Below are 20,089 nucleotides of genomic sequence, written 5' to 3'. Positions count from 1 at the left end.
GTTGAAGTCAGAATTATTAGCCCCCCATTGATTTTTATTTCTTTTTTTATATATCTCCCAAATGATGTTTAACAGAGCAAGGAAATTTTCACAGTATGTTTGATAATATTTTTTTCTTCTGGAGAAAGTCTTATTTGTTTTATTTCGGCTAGAATAAAAGCAGTTTAAAAATTTTTAAGGTCAATATTATTAGACCCTTTAAGCTATATATTTTTTCGATAGTCTACAGAACAAACCATCGATATACAATAACTTACCTAATTACCCTGTAGCGGTATTTGGCTAATAAAGTGGGTTGGGCGCCAGGGGTTGAAAAAACCCCACTACAGTTTCTCAAATAATTCACTTGAATAAAAAATTGAGCTTCAACAAATGCATGGTTTAATCAGATAAACCAAATCAAATATTCAATCAAACAAGCAAAACAATATATTAATGAAGAAAACAAAACAAGCTTTAACTTCAACACATTTTAGTTAAACTCATCATAGACCAAACAACTTAAATTTCCAGGCCCAGGCACAATACCTATTAACTACCTTTTTACAAAAACAATCAACGGGTGATAAATCAACAAACCATAAAGATATAAAAATAAACCATTTCTAAATATACAAAAATCAATATTAAATCAAATTTACCCACAAACTAAAATAATAATAATAATATTTCAAGACCAAACTCATCACACATTAACGAACTTATAGAACTCAATTATACACTTTTTAACTCAACTTGCCTAGTTAACCTAATTAACCTAGTTAAGCCTTTAAATGTCACTTTAAGCTGTATAGAAGAATATCTAGTCTAATATTATTTACTGTCATCATGTCAAAGATAAAATAAATCAGTTATAAGAAATGAGTTATTAAAATTATTATGTTTAGAAATGTGTTGAAAAAATCTACTCTTTGTTAAACAGAAATTGGGGGAAAAATAAACAGGCTAATAAATCAGGGGGGTAATAATACTGACTGTATTTATTCATATTCAGTAGCATCAACTGTCAATAATTAAAGTATTAAGCTAGTAACTCTCATTTTTACAATACTTTCACACGAATAAACAAAAAAATAAAATTGCTGTCATATATGTATAATATTAAAATTAATACTTCTAATATTAATAAAATACGCGTATTACTTACTCATACTAATATTATTTAATTTCCTTCGGCTTAGTCCCTAATTTATCAGAGGTCGCCACAGCGGAACGAATCGCCAACTTATCCAGCATATGTTTTACACAGCGGTGGGTACCAAGAGGAAACCCACGCCAACACAGGAAGAACATGCAAACTCCACACAAAAATGCCAACAGACCCACCCGGGACTCGAACCAGCGACCTTCAAACTGTGAGGCGACAGTGATAACCACTGGGCCACTGTATTGCCCACTAATTTTATTACAACAAATATTTTATATAAAATTAATATATAAGTGCTAGAGTACTTTCAAAGCATGTAGTAAAGAAGAAAATTAGTCAGTTTAAATAGCCATGCATGTCAAAAACCAGCCTGATCTCACGAGAAAACGTAAGTATTTTACGTTTTGTCTGTTTAGAGGCTAATTCATACAAATTCGTACGAGTTCAGTCGTACGAAATTGTATGATTTTAAAAAGGAGGCGTGGCACCTAACCCCACCCCTAAACCCAACCATCATTGGGGGATGAGCAAATCGTACTTAAATGTACGAATTAGATCGTACGAATTCATACGAATTACCCGATTGTGTTGTCAAAAACAGGTAGGCCAGTCAGATCATTCATCTAAGAATTTTTCCATCTCACATTACCATCATTGTTCCTGTTATCTCCTTGTGAGAGGAATGTCAGGCGGTTAAAACACTATCAAAATACATCTTGCTTTTAGACAACCGAAGACGAACGTCTAGGAAACAGCAGAGTAAGGTTGAGGTGAGTACAATCTCTTGTAGGAGTATAATTTGATGTATTTTCCCGTAACATGTTTGTTTAAAGCACTTGACAGATGAATAGTCCTTTGACAGATCATCAGACATTATTTTGTTTATTGGTTATTGTTTGTCAGTGATTTTATTTCCAAATTGTTCATTTACAGTTCTGTCAGGATTTACTCAGAATTGTTTTTACAAAGCGACATGACTGACCTTTTTCATATAATATAAAAGGAGGTGTTGTTAAAAATGTATATGTATTAAATTATGTATAAATGTGGATAACATGAGAACCAATGATGTTTTTTAATTGTTGCATTTAGGTTAGGGCTAAACAATATATAGTTTGAGCAATGTGTGTATACGCAATAGTCATATCACAGGATTATATGATTTAATAAAGAGTAAAAGATGAAGATATTATTAAATATTGTTATTTTTTAATTATATATACAATAATGACCATGTTATTTTACATTTGACTGTTCAATTTCTGCTCTTGATTACTGTTAGACTCCCCAGAAAACCGTAAAGCACTGTATATTTATTTATTTTTGCTTGTAATTTATAATAATTTATGCAGATGCACTGCATAGAAAAAGACTTGATCATCATAGTCGATCTAAATGAATGAAATGTTTCCAAATAGAGCTATTCAATTCGTTTGGTGAAATTATATTCATATCGGAATATGTTCATTCATTCATTTTCTTTTCGGCATAGTCCATTTATTAATCTGGGGTCACCACAGCGGAATGAACCGCCAACTTCTCCAGCATATTTTTTATGCAGTGGATGCCCTTCCAGCAGCAACCCATCACTGGGAAACACCCATACACCATACACTCTCATTCACACGCATACGGACTAACCCATATTAGCTAACCCAATTCACCAGTAACGCATGCCTTTGGACTTGTGAGGGAAACCGGAGCCAACCCATGCGATCACGTAAGAACATGCAAACTCCACACAGTAATGCCAACTGACCCAGCCAAGGCTCGAACCAGCGACATTCTTGCTGTGAGGCGATTGTGCTACCCACTGCGCTACTGTGATCCCTATCGGAAGATGTATCGCAGCAAAACAAAATAACACAATGTCAAATTTATCCGATATCATGCAGCCCTAATTTAGGTTAAATATGCGCATGTATTAATGAGACTGGAGGGGAACACTTACTGTATATTAAATGTTATCTTCAGGTGAGTTATTACATAAAGCCATCACTGAAATATATTTTATTTTGTGTTCAATGGAAGTGAAGTGGAGTGAGTTAAAGGGATAGTTCATGCAAAAATGAACATTTATGTTGGAAATCGATAGTAATTGACACCCATAGAGGACAATTATTTACAATGGAACTTAATAGTTACCCATTTCCAACATTCTTCAAATTATCTTCTTTTGTGTTCAACTGAAAAAGGAAAGGTTTGGAATAAGTGAAAGGTGAGTAAATTGTAAGTTTTCTTTTAGGTGAACTATCCCTTTAATGATGATTTAAATATATATATATATATATATATATATATATATATATATATATATATATATATATATATATATATATATATATATATATATATATATATATATATATATATTTTTTTTTTTTTTTAATAATTAAACAGTTTCAGTCCTTTTTTTTGGATCTGTCTCACCTCAGAGAGATGTTTAATTACTCAGACATGTCTTTACAAAGCTACATGACTGACCTTTTTATATATTATAAAGGAGATGTTAAAATGTGGACATATAAAAATATATAGAAATGTGGACAATATAAAAACTATTGATTTTAATGAATTGTTGCATTTAGGTTGAATATGCGCATGTATTAAGCGGCGTGGTGGTGCAGTGGATAGCACTGTTGCCTCATAGCAAGAAGGTCGCTGCCTGGGCTGGGTCAGTTGGCATTTCTGTGTGGAGTTTGCATGTTCTCACCGGGTTGGCATGGGTATCCTCTGGGTACTCCGGTTTCCCTCAAAGTCCAAACACATGTGCTAAAGGTGAATTGGGTAAGCTAAATTGTCCGTAGTGTATGTGTGTGAATGAGTGTGTATGCATGTTTCCCAGTGATGGGTTGCAGCTAGAAGGGCATTTACTGTTTAAAACATATGCTGGATAAGTTGGCGGTTCATTGCGCTGTGGCAACCCCTGATTAAGTCGAAAAGTAAATGAAAGAATGCACATGTATTAATGAGACTGGAGGGGAACCCTAACATTAAATGTATCTTCAGGTGAATCTTTTTATCATATAAAGCCATGAAACATTTTATTTTGTGTTCAATGGAAGTGACGTGGAGTGAGTTAAAGAGATAGTTCACTCAAAAATGAGCATTTATGTTGGAAACTGGTAGTAATTGACATCCATAGAGAAAAAAAATTACTATGGAAGTAAATGGTTACCCATTTCCAACATTCTTCAAGTTATCTTATTTTGTGTTCAACTGAAAAAATAAAGTGTTGGAATAAGTGAAAGGTCAGTAAATTGTGAGTTTTCTTTTTTTGGTGAACTTTCCCTTTAATTGTTTATTTTTTTTATTTTAATTTTTTAAATAATTAAACAGTTTCAGTCTGTTTATTTGTATCTGTCTCACGTCAGAGATATGTTTAATTACTCAGACATGTCTTTACAAAGCTACATGACTGGCCTTGTCATATGATATAAAAGGAGATGTTGTTAAAAATGTAGATTTATAAAACTATATATTCCCAGAGATGGGTTGCAGCTGGAAGGGCATCCGCTGAGTAAAACATATGCTGGATAAGTTGGCGGTTCATTCCACTGTGGCGACCCCTGATTAATAAAGGGACTAAGCCAACAAGAAAATGAAATGAATGAATAAATAAAACTATATATAAATGTGGACAATATAAGAACTAATTATGCTATTTAATTGTTGCAGTTTAGTTAAATATGCGCATGTATTAATGAGGGCAAGACTTACATTAAATATTATCTTTAGGTGTGTTTATTCATTACATAAAAACATCACTGAAATATATTTTGTGTTCAATGGAAGTCACGTGGAGTGAGTTAAAGGGACAGTTCACGCAAAAATGAACATTTATGTTGGAAACCGGTAGCAACTGACATCCATAGAGGACAAAAACATACAATAGAAGTTAATGGTTACCCATTTACAACATTCTTCAAAATATCTTCTTTTGTGTTCAACAGAAACAAATGTTTGGAATAAATAAAAGATGCATACATTTTCTTTTTTTTAGGTAAACAATCCCTTTAATGAGGAAAGAATAGTTATTTCAGTATCTTTATTTGTATTTGTCACTACTCAGAGAGATGTTTAATTACTTGCTGCTTTATTATTTAATATTTTACTAATGCCTCATCGTACAGTCGGTGTCTGAGATTAGCTTTCTGTAAAACTGAATGTACAGTAAGAACTTATAATATCTCTACAATTTAACTTGGAATTCTGGCCTACAGGCATTAAAACAGGTCTAACAAGAGCAGAGAGACGGAGAAGGTGTAAAAATGACACATTATGCAGCAATGACATTCATATGAGCATCCACGTCACACTCATGTTTCCACAGGTATGTGAGAGTCATTGGATTTAATGGGGATCATATCTCAGTACCTGCTAACCGTGAGTATCATTCATAATGTTTGTGTGTATACTACAGTGATTGTCATGTGCTTTTTTAAAGGACCCATGAATTTAAAATAAAGTTTTATGGATGATTTAATTAGTATGTTAGTCATAAGTATATCTAGTATTCTCCAAAACAGAGACTTAATTCACATTAAGAAGATATAAACATCCAAAGTTTGCAGTTTGTCACTTCCACCTAAATCCACTATTTTTGAGACACTTCTCGCTGCAGAGCCACTTGAGCTCCAGCGAGGGGGAGCTTGAGCTCTCGCTCCTCCTCCTATAGCTGTTTTAATGCGTACACCCACCGCTAACCCCAACCCCCAGTGACATCACTCATAGAAGAAGTGCAAGGAAGGAGGAGCTGGAGCTCAAGCTCTCCCTTGTTGGAGCTCAGCTCTGCCCAAGTGGCTCTGCAGTGAGCACCACTTGCTATTTTTTGATGTCATCTCATGCTTCAATTTCTCATCAAATCTTCTGACCAATCAAATCCTCTCTAGTATTTGACATAGCAACTCATTTGGTTTCATTTGATGCGCTTGAGCTCAAGCACTCTCACTGGCAGAGCTGTGATAAAAAAACAAAACGCTATTGGCTGCTTTTAAAAGGGGGATGAGCTACTATATGCTCCGCCCTGTCTTCATGTTTTAGTTGAGATAACGTCAAACGTCGAATAAAAATTGCACTTTACGGGACCTTTAAGGGAGTATTGTTTCTCTGTAGTGTGGATTGAGTTTCTTCTCTAATGAAAGTCTTTATTGATTTATTTTATTGATAAAAGATTTATTGTGCTTTATGCAAAAATCACAATTTCATGACAACAAGACAAGAAGTATAAATATGAAATATTTCAAGATAAATAAACATACAGACATTACACTCTACAAAAGGCTGGGTTGTGTTAAACCAAAAGTGGGTTAAATATGGAACCAATTTAATTACATTTAAATGACACTTTTTAACACAAAGATTGGGGTTTTCCTTATTTTACCCAACATTGGGTTACAACATCAACAGCATTTTTTAGAGTGGAGAATAAAAAAAACAAATAAATAAAAACTAGATTCATTCATTCATTTTTCTTCGGCTTAGTCTCTTATTTATCAGGGGTCGCCACAGCGAAATGAACCGCCTACTATTCCAGCCTATATTTTACATAGCGGATGCTCTTCCAGCCGCAACCCAGTACACACACACACACACACACACACACACACACACACACACACACACACACTCTCTCATACACTACAGCTAATTTAGATCATCCAGTTCACCTGTGGCATGTGTGTATAGACTGTCGGGGAAACCGGAGCACCCAGGGGAACCCACACCAACATGGGGAGAACATGCAAACTCCACACAGAAATGCCAACTGATCCAGCTGGGACTCAAATCAGCAACCTTCTTGCTGTGAGGTGACAGTACTAACCACTGAGCCACCGTGCCACCCAAATTTAGATTCATTCATTCATTTTCTTTTCAGCTTAGTCCCTTTATTAATCTGGGGTCGCCACAGCGGAATGAACCGCCAACTTATCCAGCACATGTTTTACGCAGCGGATGCCCTTCCAGCTGCACCCCATCTCTGGGAAACATCCATACACACTCACTCACACACTACGAACAATTTAGCCTACCCAATTCACCTGTACCGCATGTCTTTGGACTGTGGGGGAAACCGGAGCACCGGGAGGTAACCCACGCGAACGCAGGGAGGACATGCAAACTCCACGCAGAAATGCTAACTGACCCAGCCGAGGCTCGAACCAGCGACCTTCTTGCTGTGAGGCGACAGCACTACCTACTGCGCCACTGCGTCGCCCCAAATTTAGATTCAATCAAATAAAAAATTACATTTAAAATGATGAAACAACCTTTTTATCAGGGGTTGCCACAGCGGAATAAAAGAAAGCACCATCAAACAACTAGATTCAAGTAAATACAACTAGATTTAAAAAAGTTCATATTTGTGTAAATAAATGCAGCATAATGACCAAAAAACTTTTGCAACTCCACAGAAACTAAATATTTTCTAAACAATATTTTGGATTAGCATCAAACATCAATATTTTTCACAAAACTGCATTTTTGTAGTTTGAAGACAATAACAGTACTAAACACATGCTGGGTTGTTTTAACAAACCCAATCATTGGCCTAAAAAATATAATTTAAATTTAATTGAAAAAAGCAATCCAATGTTTGATTTGTCAATACTTGGCCCAACATTTGTATTAAAAACAGTATTTTTAGAGTGTATTGTTTTAAAAACCTGTCACTTGAAACAAGTTAGTTTTTTTTAGGCCACAAAAGTGTAAATTATAAATAAATGTATTTTATTTTGGTTTTAAACCAACAATGGTGTCATTTAAACATCCCTTAATATTTACAGTAACATTTGTTCTATTCACTTATTTAAAGTACAAGCAACAGTAGTAGCTATTACAAAACTTAAAGTCTGTTTACACAACAATGTACCAGACATGTTTCACATACAGACAACAAAATAGTCAAAGTCAACCCCTGTATTATGCATTGACAATGTCATTTTGTAATGTTATTATTATTATTATTATTATTATTATTATTATTATTATTATTATTATTATCAATATTATTTTTATTTGCAAAGACTAAATCATTTTTAATGGTTCATAATTCTGTAATAAATAATTTTCAACAATTTCAACACCCATTATTAAAAGATTGCATATAAACAACAAAACACATTAAAAGATGACAATTTTGAGTTGAAAAAAAGAGTGTAAACACCCCTTATAAAACCACTAGAACGGGCCTCCTTATTACTGTCATTTAGCTCTTATCCAGACTTTTCTAGATCTGTAAAACAAACCCAGAGGAGTAAACAAGTCAGCGCAAGGTTTTTCCCCATTAGTTCTCCATAAAGGTGAGCCTGGAATCCACACCTGTAGATTAAGAGGCTGTTCATACATGCATTCGAAGATGACTCTTCCATATGGGTGTGAGGACACTAAGTGCTTTATGTTTTTGTTGGAGATACAGGGTGTGATGAGGTGTGTGTAGCTGCTATTATAAGTCAGCAGGAATTTAGAATTGACTATTTTTGTGCATAATTCAACCGCAACCACTTAAAATCAGGTCCTGCCCCATACACTTTCCTTCATTATACTGTAAATCCAGTTTTGGGGCTGGAAAAATAGCTCATATTACAGAGTGAAATTAATGTTAGTCATGTTCACTTTAACAAACTGTCAAACCGAAATCTTGTGTTTGAAAAAGGCGCAGGTTAGTGTATACTCCATCAGCTGTTTTCATTTCTGTCAGCTTTGTGTTTTTGACAATTTGGCGCCATCTTGTGTCTGAATAATGGGCAGGTTAGTGTATACTCCATCAGCTGTTTTCATTTCTGTCAGCTTTGTGTTTTTGACAGTTTGGCGCCATCTTGTGTCTGAATAATGCGCAGGTTAGTGTATACTCCATCAGCTGTTTTCATTTCTGTCAGCTTTGTGTTTTTGACACTTTGGCGCCATCTTGTGTCTGAATAATGAGCAGGTTAGTGTATACTCCATCAGCTGTTTTTGTTTCTGTCAGCTTTGTGTTTTTGACAGTTTGGCGCCATCTTGTGTCTGAATAATGCGCAGGTTAGTGTATACTCCATCAGCTGTTTTCATTTCTGTCAGCTTTGTGTTTTTGACACTTTGGCGCCATCTTGTGTCTGAATAATGAGCAGGTTAGTGTATACTCCATCAGCTGTTTTTGTTTCTGTCAGCTTTGTGTTTTTGACAGTTTGGCGCCATCTTGTGTCTGAATAATGAGCAGGTTAGTGTATACTCCATCAGCTGTATTTGTTTCTGTCAGCTTTGTGTTTTTGACAGTTTGGCGCCATCTTGTGTCTGAATAATGAGCAGGTTAGTGTATACTCCATCAGCTGTTTTCATTTCTGTCAGCTTTGCGTGTAAATAAAGAGTTAATAAACTATTACAGCTCAGAACAATGTTTTGTGGCAAGTAGCCATGTAATAAGCAGGATAAAGTACATCCAGAAGGGTTGTTTTCTCAGAATAAAGCCTTTCAGTCATACACAATAGCCCTCAGCTTCACATTGATAAGCCGATAAAACTGTCAAGCTTTATTCTGCGATAACCTCCTGGATGTACTTCTTTATGGCTAACTTAAATAATGGAACCTGATTGTAAAGTGTTACTGTCTTCCACTGTTTATAATGCAGAAGCTGGTGAGTTTGTCTCTTGGAGATGATGGTGTGGATACTGTTGAAGAGGCTCTTTCATGGATTCCTCTTCTCGTTGATTCTCATCGGGTGTCCAGGGCTGAGGTCATTCTCGAGGTCCGGACCAAAAGAGTCATCCTGAGAGACGCAAACTACCAGGTAAGCATATACAACAAAAAAACTGAGCAACTTGCATGCAATACTGTTACAAAGAAACAAAGCTGCATTTATTGTATACTTGAGATTATTATAAATTACTACATCTAAATTTGAATACAGGGCTGGCACGGTAGCTCAGTGGTTAGCACTAATGCCTCACAGCAAGAAGGTCACTGGTTTGAGTCCCGGCTGGACCAGTTGGCATTTCTGTGTGGAGTTGGCATGTTCTCCCCGTGTTGGCGTGGATTTCCTCCGGGTGCTCTGGTTTCCCCCACAGTCCAAACACATGAGCTATAGGGGAATTGAATAAACTAAATTGGCCATAGTGTATGAGTGTGTTTGTAAATGTGAGAGTGTATGGGTGTTTTCTAGTACTGGGTTGCAGTTGGAAGGGCATTCGCTGTGTAAAACATATACTGGGATAGTTGGCGGTTCATTCCACTGTGGCAAACCCTTAATAAACAAGTAACTAAACCTAAGGAAAATAATGAATGAATTTGAATGCTTTACATCTATTCAGACTCAAAAAAAACATACATAAGTTTTCTTACAATATCTACTGTAAAAATGAGCTGTTAATTAACATTTTCACAGGTTGTGGATATCATTATGGGATGTTGATCTCTACTGTGTGGACTTTTGATGTTAAAAATTCAACTCTACAGTTTAATAAAGTGACTTTTATTGACATTTTAGTAGTTTGAAATAATATAATGTTTAAGAAATAATTTAGAGAGAAATAAGTGTGTAAAATAACAGAAAAGTTTTTGTAGCGTAATATACAACACCAACTCATACAATATAGCACAGAAAACTATTACAAATGGTAAGAAAAGTCACTTTTTTAGGTTAAAGGTTGATAGAAGAAAGATCAGAAGATCCTATAATGCAATTCAAAAGCAGTAATCAAGGAATAAAATCAGGGGAACAATAAAAACATGAAACACAATACGGAAAACGGTATTTTCTGGATATTGACGGATAGTGTACAGTAAAGAAAATTCTTTTGTTTTTTGAGTCTAGGAACATTTTATCTTCAATGTAACGCAATGTAAGCTTCTACTGTGCAAACTCATTTATTCATTCATTTTCCTTCAGCTTAGTCTCTTTATTCATCAGGGGTCGCCATAGCGGAATGAACCACTAACTTATCCAGCATATGTTTTACACAGCGGATGCCCTTCCAGCTGCAACCCAGTACTGGGAAACACCCATACACTCTTGCATTCACTCACATAGACAATGGGCAATTTAGTTTTATTGTGTAAACTATTATGCACAAACCTAAAATAATTTACATTGTAAAAGTATCTGTAAATTCACTGTTATATATATATTTCAAATCCATTTGAATTGCATTATGGGACCTTGATCTTTTCTCCAACAACATTTATTGTTGAAAAATGTAAAGGAATCACTTGTATTGACGTTTTTTAAATAGTTTGAAGTGATTTATTGCCTGGGTTGGTGCAAAACCTATAATAAAAGGCAATTGAAAACAAATATTGTTTAAGGGGGCTAATAATATTGACCATAAAATAGTAAAAAAAAAACATTTATTTTATTCTAGCCGAAATAAAATAAACAAGACTTTCTCCAGAAGAAAAATATTAGAGGAAATAGTGTGAAAATTTCCTCGCGCAACTAATTAATTAATTCATTTTCCATCATCTTAGTCCTTTTATTCATTAGGGGTCGCCACAGTGGAACGAACCACCAACTTTTACGTAGCGGATGTCCTTCCAGCTGCAACCCAGTACTGGGAAACACCCATACACACGCATACACTATAGCCAATTTGGTTCTTCCAATTCCCCTATAGCGCATGTGTTTAGACTGTGGAGGAAACCAGAGCACCTGGAGGAAACCCACACCAACATTGTGAAAACATGCAAACTCCACACAGAAATGCCAACTGACCCAATTAGGACTTGAACCAGCGACCTTCTTGCTGTGAGGTGACAGTGCTAACCACTGGGCCATTAGACCATTATAATTAACTTTATATAAGTAAACCCATTCTTCTCTCACTGACCGTTGATCAGGAGCTGGAAGAGTTTTTGGTGACGTCCCTCCTCCGCTGTGAATGCATAAACTTCCCATCACTCCATCATCATCCTCATCATCATCTTCATCCTACTCCTACTCCAGCTCTTCTTCTGCTGGTTTCTCAGAGCTGCACCCAGAAGAAACCGAGCGTGTATTTCTTCAGCTGTGAATCCATCAAAGTACAAACCCCAGTTGATTATGAATGCAGGTGATACTGTTGTGCTTAAGCCCCGCCCCCTCCTCCTCAGTGACATCACTCTGTTTGCTCATTTCAGGCCGAGCGCATTAGAGATGACATCAAGCGAGCTGTTTCGCATTACACAATCCCATCCAGCAGGTACTGATCTCTTTTCCTCGGCTAATGTTGTGATTTCCACAGTCTAGAACCTGTTAGTGTGCAGGTGAACCGGTTTGACCAGTTTCTACATAACTTGTGAAGGCGTGACTGAGAGTACAGGGAGGGAGAGAAAGAGAGAGAGAGATTTGCAGAGGGAAAGACAGAGAGATTTACTCAACTTCGGCTGTTCTTTAGGACACTTGCAAGACGACTAGGATTGTAGTAAGTACAGCATGTTCTTCATCTTTTCTGTTCTGCTCTTTTTAGATTGAGAAATTAAGATAAACTGTGTGTATGTGTGTGTTGTGTTTGTGTGTGTGTGGGTTGATAGCAGGAGACAAAGTGAACTTAAATGTCAAGGCATCTCAATGTCAAACTGAATGCCAAACGTGTTTTTTGGAATAAGTATTTTTTATGAATGAGTGTGTGTGTGTGTGTGTGTGTGTGTGTGTGTGTGTGTGTGTGTGTGTGGAGGGGTTGACATTAGACTTACTGAGAATGTAAGTGAGAAATTAGACAAGTTTAATAAGTGAATGTGATTTTTTTAATTAAAATTTAAAATGTTGTTTGTGTTGTAAAAACGCTGGACGTTTTATTTAAGGGTTTGGAAGATTGTGTGATAAATGTAAATATCTTCATTTAAAAACAATAGGAGCTTGTGATACGTTTTAATGCGCTGCCTGTTGCTTTAGTTTGGACTGAATCATTTTCATAGCTTAGTGAACGCATTTACAAGTGTTTAATCATTGTCTTTATTGTAGTTTTAGTTTATGGTTATTGTTTAGTTTGATCTTTTATTTATTTTATGTAGTTTAGTGAATGCACTAAAAGTGTTTCGTTGTCGTCTATTTTATTATTAATTTATTATTTTATTTAGTCTTTTATATTTTTATGTAGCTTAGTGAACGCATTTAAAGGTGTTTAATCATTGTCTTTATTGTATTTTTATTAGATTTTTATTTGATCTTTTATTTATTTTTATGTAGCTTAGTGAATGCACTAAAAGTGTTTCATTGTTGTGTTTATTTTATTATTAATTTATTATTTTATTTAGTCTTTTATATTTTTTATCTAGCTTAGTAAATGCATTTAAAAGTGTTTAATCATTGTCTTTATTGTATTTTTATTAGATTTTTATTTGATCTTTTATTTATTTTATGTAGCTTAGTTAATGCACTAAAGTGTTTCATTGTCGTCTTTATTTTATTATTAATTTATCATTTTATTTAGTCTTTTATATTTTTTATGTAGCTTAGTGAACGCATTTAAAAGTGTTTAATCATTGTCTTTATTGTATTTTTAATAGATTTTTATTTGATATTTTATTTATTATTACGTAGCTTAGTGAATGCACTGAAGTGTTTATTCATTCATTCATTATTTTTTGTTAAAAAAATTTATTCAATGAATAAATTCAATGAAAAAAACAGCATAGTGAATGCATTTAAAAAATGATTATTGTATATTTTTATTATTAATTTATTTGATTATTTTTTAGTTTTTTTGTAGGGTAGTAAATGCCCTAAAATTAGTTTATTCATTGTCTTTTTTGTTATAATTTTATTTTGTCTTATTTATTTTTTAATAGCTTAGTTAATGAACTAAAAAGTATTTTTAAGTATATAAAATATATATTTTTTTATTATTTAATTTAGCCTTTTGGGTTTTTATAGCTTAGTAAATGCACTAAAAGGTGTTTATTTATTGTTTTTTTTTATTGTTATTTTTAAAAATTATTTTTAGCTTAATGTATGCACTAAAAAGTATTTTAAGTTTATATTATTACATTTTATTATTACTTTTTTAACATACTATAGTGATTGTGCTAAAAATTATTTAATAGTTGTTTATTTTATGTTCTTGTCATTATATTAGTTTCTCTTTTATTTATTTTATTCTTATTTTTTTATTTAGATCATTAAAATAATTCCTCATGAAATCTCTCATATGTGCTAGTTCAAACATGCATGATTTTTTTTATCCAACTCTTATCAAAGATGTTTGATGTATTTTTTGTGACTCATTAGCATTGTGTGGCAACAATTAAAGCACATTTTGAATTAAAGCACATCGTGACGCACATGTCTGCAATACTGTAAATCCGGTCATTGTCCGGCTGAATAAAGGGTGTGTTTTTCTCCATGTAAACGTGTGTTTCAGGTCTTCGGAGTTCAGTATGGATATTTCAGGAATACCCAGCCCTCCGTACACCCAAGCCCCAAATCCACCCGCATCCCACCCGCCTCCACCTTACCCAGGCATCAGAGGTGTGCGTGAAATAAAAGTAGAAATATTATATTAAGTATTATAAGCAGACACAGACTAACACACTCTTCCTCATTTCTAGCTAATGGATTGGTAAACGGCCAACCTGATAAATCTTTCCTTAAGGCTCAGATGGAGGTGGTGAGTATTTAATAAACTAGTTTCACTTCAATTTTTTGTTGATAATTGCTGAAGCTTTTGTGTATTGCAAAAACTACATAAATATAAACAAAAAACTACTTTTTTTGTGATAGTTGCTGAAGCTTTTAACATGATATATACCATATTCTTATATATCGTAACAGAATAAGTTGCAAAAAACTTTATTGCTTTAAAACTTGTATTCCTGTAAACAAATGTTTTTGATAATTGCTAGAGCTTTCATTCAGGGTGTCCACTGGGTCTTAAAAAATGTCTTAAATTTCAAAACCTAAATTTTAGGCCTTAAAAGGTCTTAAATTCACTGACGTATTGTGTTGTAGGTCTTAAATTGATTTAAACAGGGTCTTAATTTTACTTTGACTTAGTAAAACTACTCAATTTGGCCCAACATCCCTCAAATGACAAACAATACATCTCAACAAAACTTTTTTTTAAATATTTATATTAAATTTTTATAGAAAATTACTTAAAAACTCCCTAATCAAGGAAAAAAAAACTAAAAACAATTAAACGGTTTTTCATGATAATACCAGGCTATTAGAAAAAAAATCTTAACACAGTACACATCTAAAATTTAGTTCTTAATGGGTCTTAAAAAGTCTTAAATTTGACTTTATGAAACCTGCAGGAACCCTGTTTATTGTGATGTGAAGTTTATTTATAAACTAATTTCGAGAGGATCACGTGCTTATGATTTCTAGCGGCTGGATCCGAATTATCCAATTCTCAATGCACCAATCAGACAACTCCTAAGCCAGGGTTACGTGGGTTACGTACCACCGCTATCTTCGTTTTGAAGAATCCCCCCTTCCATCCCTACTCCTCCTTCTTCCTAGATGGGTGACACGGTGGCCCAGTGCTTAGCACTGTTGCCTCACAGCAAGAACGTCACTGGTTCCAGGCTTTACCAAACCAGCAGACGTTTCTGTGTGGAGTTTGCACTTTCTCCCCGTGTTCACGTGGGTTTCCCCCGGGTTCCCCGGTTTTCTCCCACCATCCAAAAACATGTAACTTAAGTTAATTGACTAATCCAAATTGGCACAATAGACATGCTCCCAGTAAGTAGTTATCTCTTAAGAGCAATCCCTATCTGTTCATTAGCTACTACAGCAGGGGAGTTCTCGAGATCTACCTGAGCTCAAACTCCCCTCTCGCCTTGCAACAGGAGGGAGCCCCGGGCTCGAGGATCTTATGAGCTCAGGGCTCTCTCCCGGGACAGCATGCCAAACTAGCTTATAATTAATCATCAGCTAAGTGTGAACTCTTAAAATACTGTATATCATATAAACAATCACTGTACATTAATATAAACAAAATAAATGTCCGATAAGTCAGATAAGGAAAACTTATAAAAACGTATAAAACTTACAATAATGTCAGATAATGCATTAAAGTCAATAGTATAAAGCAACATTTGTTTTCAGAAGTTAATGTTAGTTAAACTACTGAACTTTACTAGTTCTTAAAGTTATTAAACATTAATCAAGATTGATAAATGCTTTAAAAGTTGTTTGAATTTAATAAATAGAGCTTATTGTAAAGTGTTAACTAGCAATAATCCTATAAAGTCCTATAAATAAAAGTCTTCAAGCATCTGTGCTGCATTTGATGACTAACATCTGCAAATACACTGTTAAAGTTTCAATAATTATTCATTATTTGCTGTATTTTGATGGCGGTCTCCATTTACAAACATATTTTTCTTTTGAGAAAGTCTCATTTCCCTTTAGTATTTCTGGATTTACAATAATATTGTAAAATAATGTTAAAAATGGACAGCACAATGGCTCAGGGGTTAGCACTTTGGCCTCACAGAAAGAAGGTTGATGGTTTGAGTCTCGGCTGGGTCAGCTGGCATTTCTGTGTGGAGTTTGCATGTTCTCCCTGAGTTGGCATGGGTTTCCTCCGGGTGCTCCGGTTTCCCCCACAGCAAATGCGCTATAGGGGAATTGATCAACTAAACTGGCCATAGTGTATGAGTGTATGTGTAAATGTTAGAGTGTATGGGAGTTTCCAAGTACTGGGTAGCAGCTGGAAGGGCATTGTAAAACATATGCTGGAAGAGTTGGCGGTTCATTCCTTTGTGGCAACCCCTGATAAATAAGGGACTAAGGGGAAGAAAAGATTAGAATGAATGTTAAAAATTGCTATGGTCAATATTATTAGCAACCTTAAAAAATCTTGATTTTTTCAATTGTTGTCCAATGACTTGCATAATGATCCTAACTTGCCCAGTTAAGCTAACAAACCTAGTTAGGCCTTTAAATTGCACTATTCATTCATTCATTTTCTTTTCGGCTTAGTCCTTTTATTAATCCAGGGTCGCCACAGCGGAATGAACCGCCAACTTATCCAGTATATGTTTTACGCAACGGATGCCCTTCCAGCTGCAACCCATCACTGGGAAATAAATTGCACTATATCTTGCAGAATAACAGTAAAATACTATGTACTGTACTGTCATCAAGGCAAAGACAAAATAAATTAGATATTACTTAATGATTAAAACGATTATTTAATGTTTAAAATTATTATTTAATGTTATTATTTATTAATTATTATTATAATGTCTTATAAAACATAAACATATTTGAAAAAAATCACAAGAGGGCTACTAATTGTCTGTATTTGTGTGTGTGTGTGTGTGTGTGTGTGTGTGTGTGTGTGTGTGTGTGTGTGTGTGTGTGTGTGTGTGTGTGTGTGTGCGTGTGTGTGTGTGTGTGTCTTTATATATTCTATTCAAATACATTATAAGATGCAATGTATTCCTGTTACTGAAACTAAAGCATGACTTTATTAGCATGTATTGTGCAGTCAGTGTTGATTTGTAAGACTGTTTGTTGACTTTAGCACTCTTGTTGACCTTCGGTTTGACCATTAGCATGACCAGCAGCAGTACACTGATGTCAACTGTTTACATTATCAACAGTCTGAGCATTCAGAAAAAACCCAATCCAGCAGCTATCTCCTTACCATTAAGCGTCTGCTCTCTCCTTACTTCCAGGACATCCTCAATCATTGTTTTGATGACATCGAAGCGTTCATCGGAAAGCTGCAGCAGTCAGCAGAGGCTCAGATCATCCTCGACCAGAGGAGCAAAAAGAAGAAGAAAAACCAGAAGAAAAGTGCAGATGGTATGCTGATGAAAGACAACACAACCAGAGTGAACTGAATTTGTTCAAGGGAAAGGCTAAAACAAACCTGTAGTGTGCTCTTATCAGGCCTGTTATCAGTGCCTAGTCCACGGGGTTGATGGGAAAGTGTTGTGTCATGAGGCCGTCAGCAGTATTTACCCTGCATGTCTATGAAAATTAAAATATTACTTTACCTGCATCATCTTAAACACACTTTAAAACTGGATCAATGCATAACACACCTGGAAATCTCTACTTGCTCTGTTTAGTTGCACTTTAAAATAAGGTTTCATTTGTTAATGCATTTGCTAACATGAACTAATTATGAATATTCTTGTACACCATTTTGTTAATCGTAGTTCAGTAATGCATTATTACATCCAAATTAATGCGTGTTAACATTGGACTATCAATGAACAACATATTTTCATTAACCCTCCTGTCCTGTTCACCCCTTGCCCCTAACTTTAGTGTTCTAAACTTCTCTGAGCACATTTCTAGAACTGCTCGATCTTGCAGATTCGCACTCTATAACATCAGAAAGGTCCGACCCTTCCTATCTGAACATACAGCTCAAATTGTTCAAGCTCTTGTTCTCTCCAAACGGCATTATTGCAACTCTCTACTAGCCAGGCTTCCAGCGAACTCTATCAAACCTCTTCAGCTGCTTCAGAACGCAGCAGCACGAGTGGTCTTTGATGAACCCAAAAGAGCACATGTCACTCCGCTACTCACCCGTTTGCACTGGCTGCCAGTTGCTGCTCGCATCAAATTCAAAGCTCTGATGTTTGCTTACAAAGCGACCTCTGGCTTTGCTCCTTATCTGCTCTCACTTCTGCAGATTTATGTGCCCTCCAGAAACTTGTGTTCTGTGAATGAACGTCGCCTCGTGGTTCCATCCCTAAGAGGGAAGAAATCACTTTCCCGAACTCTCGCATTTAATCTGCCCAGTTGGTGGAATGAACTCCCTAACTACATCAGAACAGCAGAGTCACTTGCTGTCTTCAAGAAACGACTAAAAACTCAACTGTTTAGTCTCCACTTTCCTTCCTAATCTGTAACTGCCTCTCTGGCTATACCACTAACTGTACTCTCTCTCTCTCTCAAAAAAAAAACAAAATTACATTACTAATGCTTTGCTTCTTAGACTTTACACACCTGAAACTTGCCTATAGCACTTGTTCACTGCTGCTCTTATAGTTGTGTAAATTGCTTCCTTGTCCTCATTTGTAAGTCGCTTTGGATGAAAGCGTCTGCTAAATGACTAAATGTAAATGTTTCAAGAGTTCACACTTAGATATTGCTTGATGCTATTATCAGGTTTGGCATGCTGTCCCTGGGAGAGAACCCTGAGCTCGGAGATAATTGAGCCCAGGGCTCCCGCCTGGTCAGTAGAGCATGTAAGGGGAGTACGAGATCAGGTGGTTCTCGAGAGCTCCCCGTGGTAAAGGGGGAGAAGGGGTGGATGGGGGGTTTCTTCAGAAAACGAAGATAAGGGAGTGATTTTTGCTAGGCTACTTATAGTGAGTATGGATTAATCTGATTGGCTAATTAATGATTGTAGATGAGACACCAGCTGCAGTCAATCATATCACGTGCTCCTCTCGAAATGAGTTTGTGAAACTTCACTTAGTGTTTAGCTGCTCATAAATTGCTCAGAAAACATTCTTTATCTGTGAACAATGTCTCAAACTAGTGTTGAACTTGAATTGACAGAATTAGACATAAAATAGCTGCAGTGAAAATACAAATAGGCATTGAAAATTACAAAGTGAACATGTCATGGAGGTAATAACGTGGAAGGATCGGCACATAAGCACGGGAAAGAGATGTGTACCCACAAAAGACAGTGTTCAGTCTGAAATGTGTGTGAGTGAGTTGGGGTAGCATGTATGGAGATGTTTTTTGTCTAATGGATGAATATAGTCTGGAGACCCATTCATTTCCAATGGCGGTCACTTTTGACCGGGAACACCACAGGTGTAACATGGTTGATTAAAACACTCAAAATTCAATGAAAGACGCGATCATCACTTTTATATCTTCAAGTGCACGGTGTGGAGGATATCATAAGGCCTTGAGTCAATCAGATGTAAAACACTATATTTAGAGTGTTTTAAGTAGTAAATCGGTCAGATTTGACCCGAACACGACGGAAAGGTTAACTAACATGATCAAATACTGTAATAAATGTATTGCTCGTTGTTTGTTTATGTTAGTAAATGCATTAACTG

The 20,089-nt window shown here is 35.4% G+C and overlaps 1 protein-coding gene across 1 annotated transcript in view; it reads left to right on the top strand.

Moving 5' to 3' along the window:
- Positions 1-5,491: 5,491 nt before the first annotated feature.
- Positions 5,492-20,089, top strand: part of eps8l1b (eps8 like 1b) — a 31,486-nt gene continuing 16,888 nt past the window's right edge. Inside the window, exons 1-7 of the mRNA XM_056451032.1 lie at positions 5,492-5,533; positions 9,750-9,908; positions 11,954-12,136; positions 12,233-12,294; positions 14,455-14,561; positions 14,642-14,700; positions 17,726-17,855. Of these exons, the coding sequence (XP_056307007.1) occupies positions 5,504-5,533; positions 9,750-9,908; positions 11,954-12,136; positions 12,233-12,294; positions 14,455-14,561; positions 14,642-14,700; positions 17,726-17,855 (730 nt within the window). The 5' untranslated portion in view covers positions 5,492-5,503. The remainder of the gene's footprint in view (positions 5,534-9,749; positions 9,909-11,953; positions 12,137-12,232; positions 12,295-14,454; positions 14,562-14,641; positions 14,701-17,725; positions 17,856-20,089) is intronic.

This window comes from Danio aesculapii, chromosome 24, assembly GCF_903798145.1.
Source record: "Danio aesculapii chromosome 24, fDanAes4.1, whole genome shotgun sequence".
In the NCBI taxonomy this organism is placed as follows: domain Eukaryota; kingdom Metazoa; phylum Chordata; class Actinopteri; order Cypriniformes; family Danionidae; genus Danio; species Danio aesculapii.
Note: the sequence above shows the minus strand (reverse complement) of the source record. Positions and strands in the feature narration are given on the sequence as shown.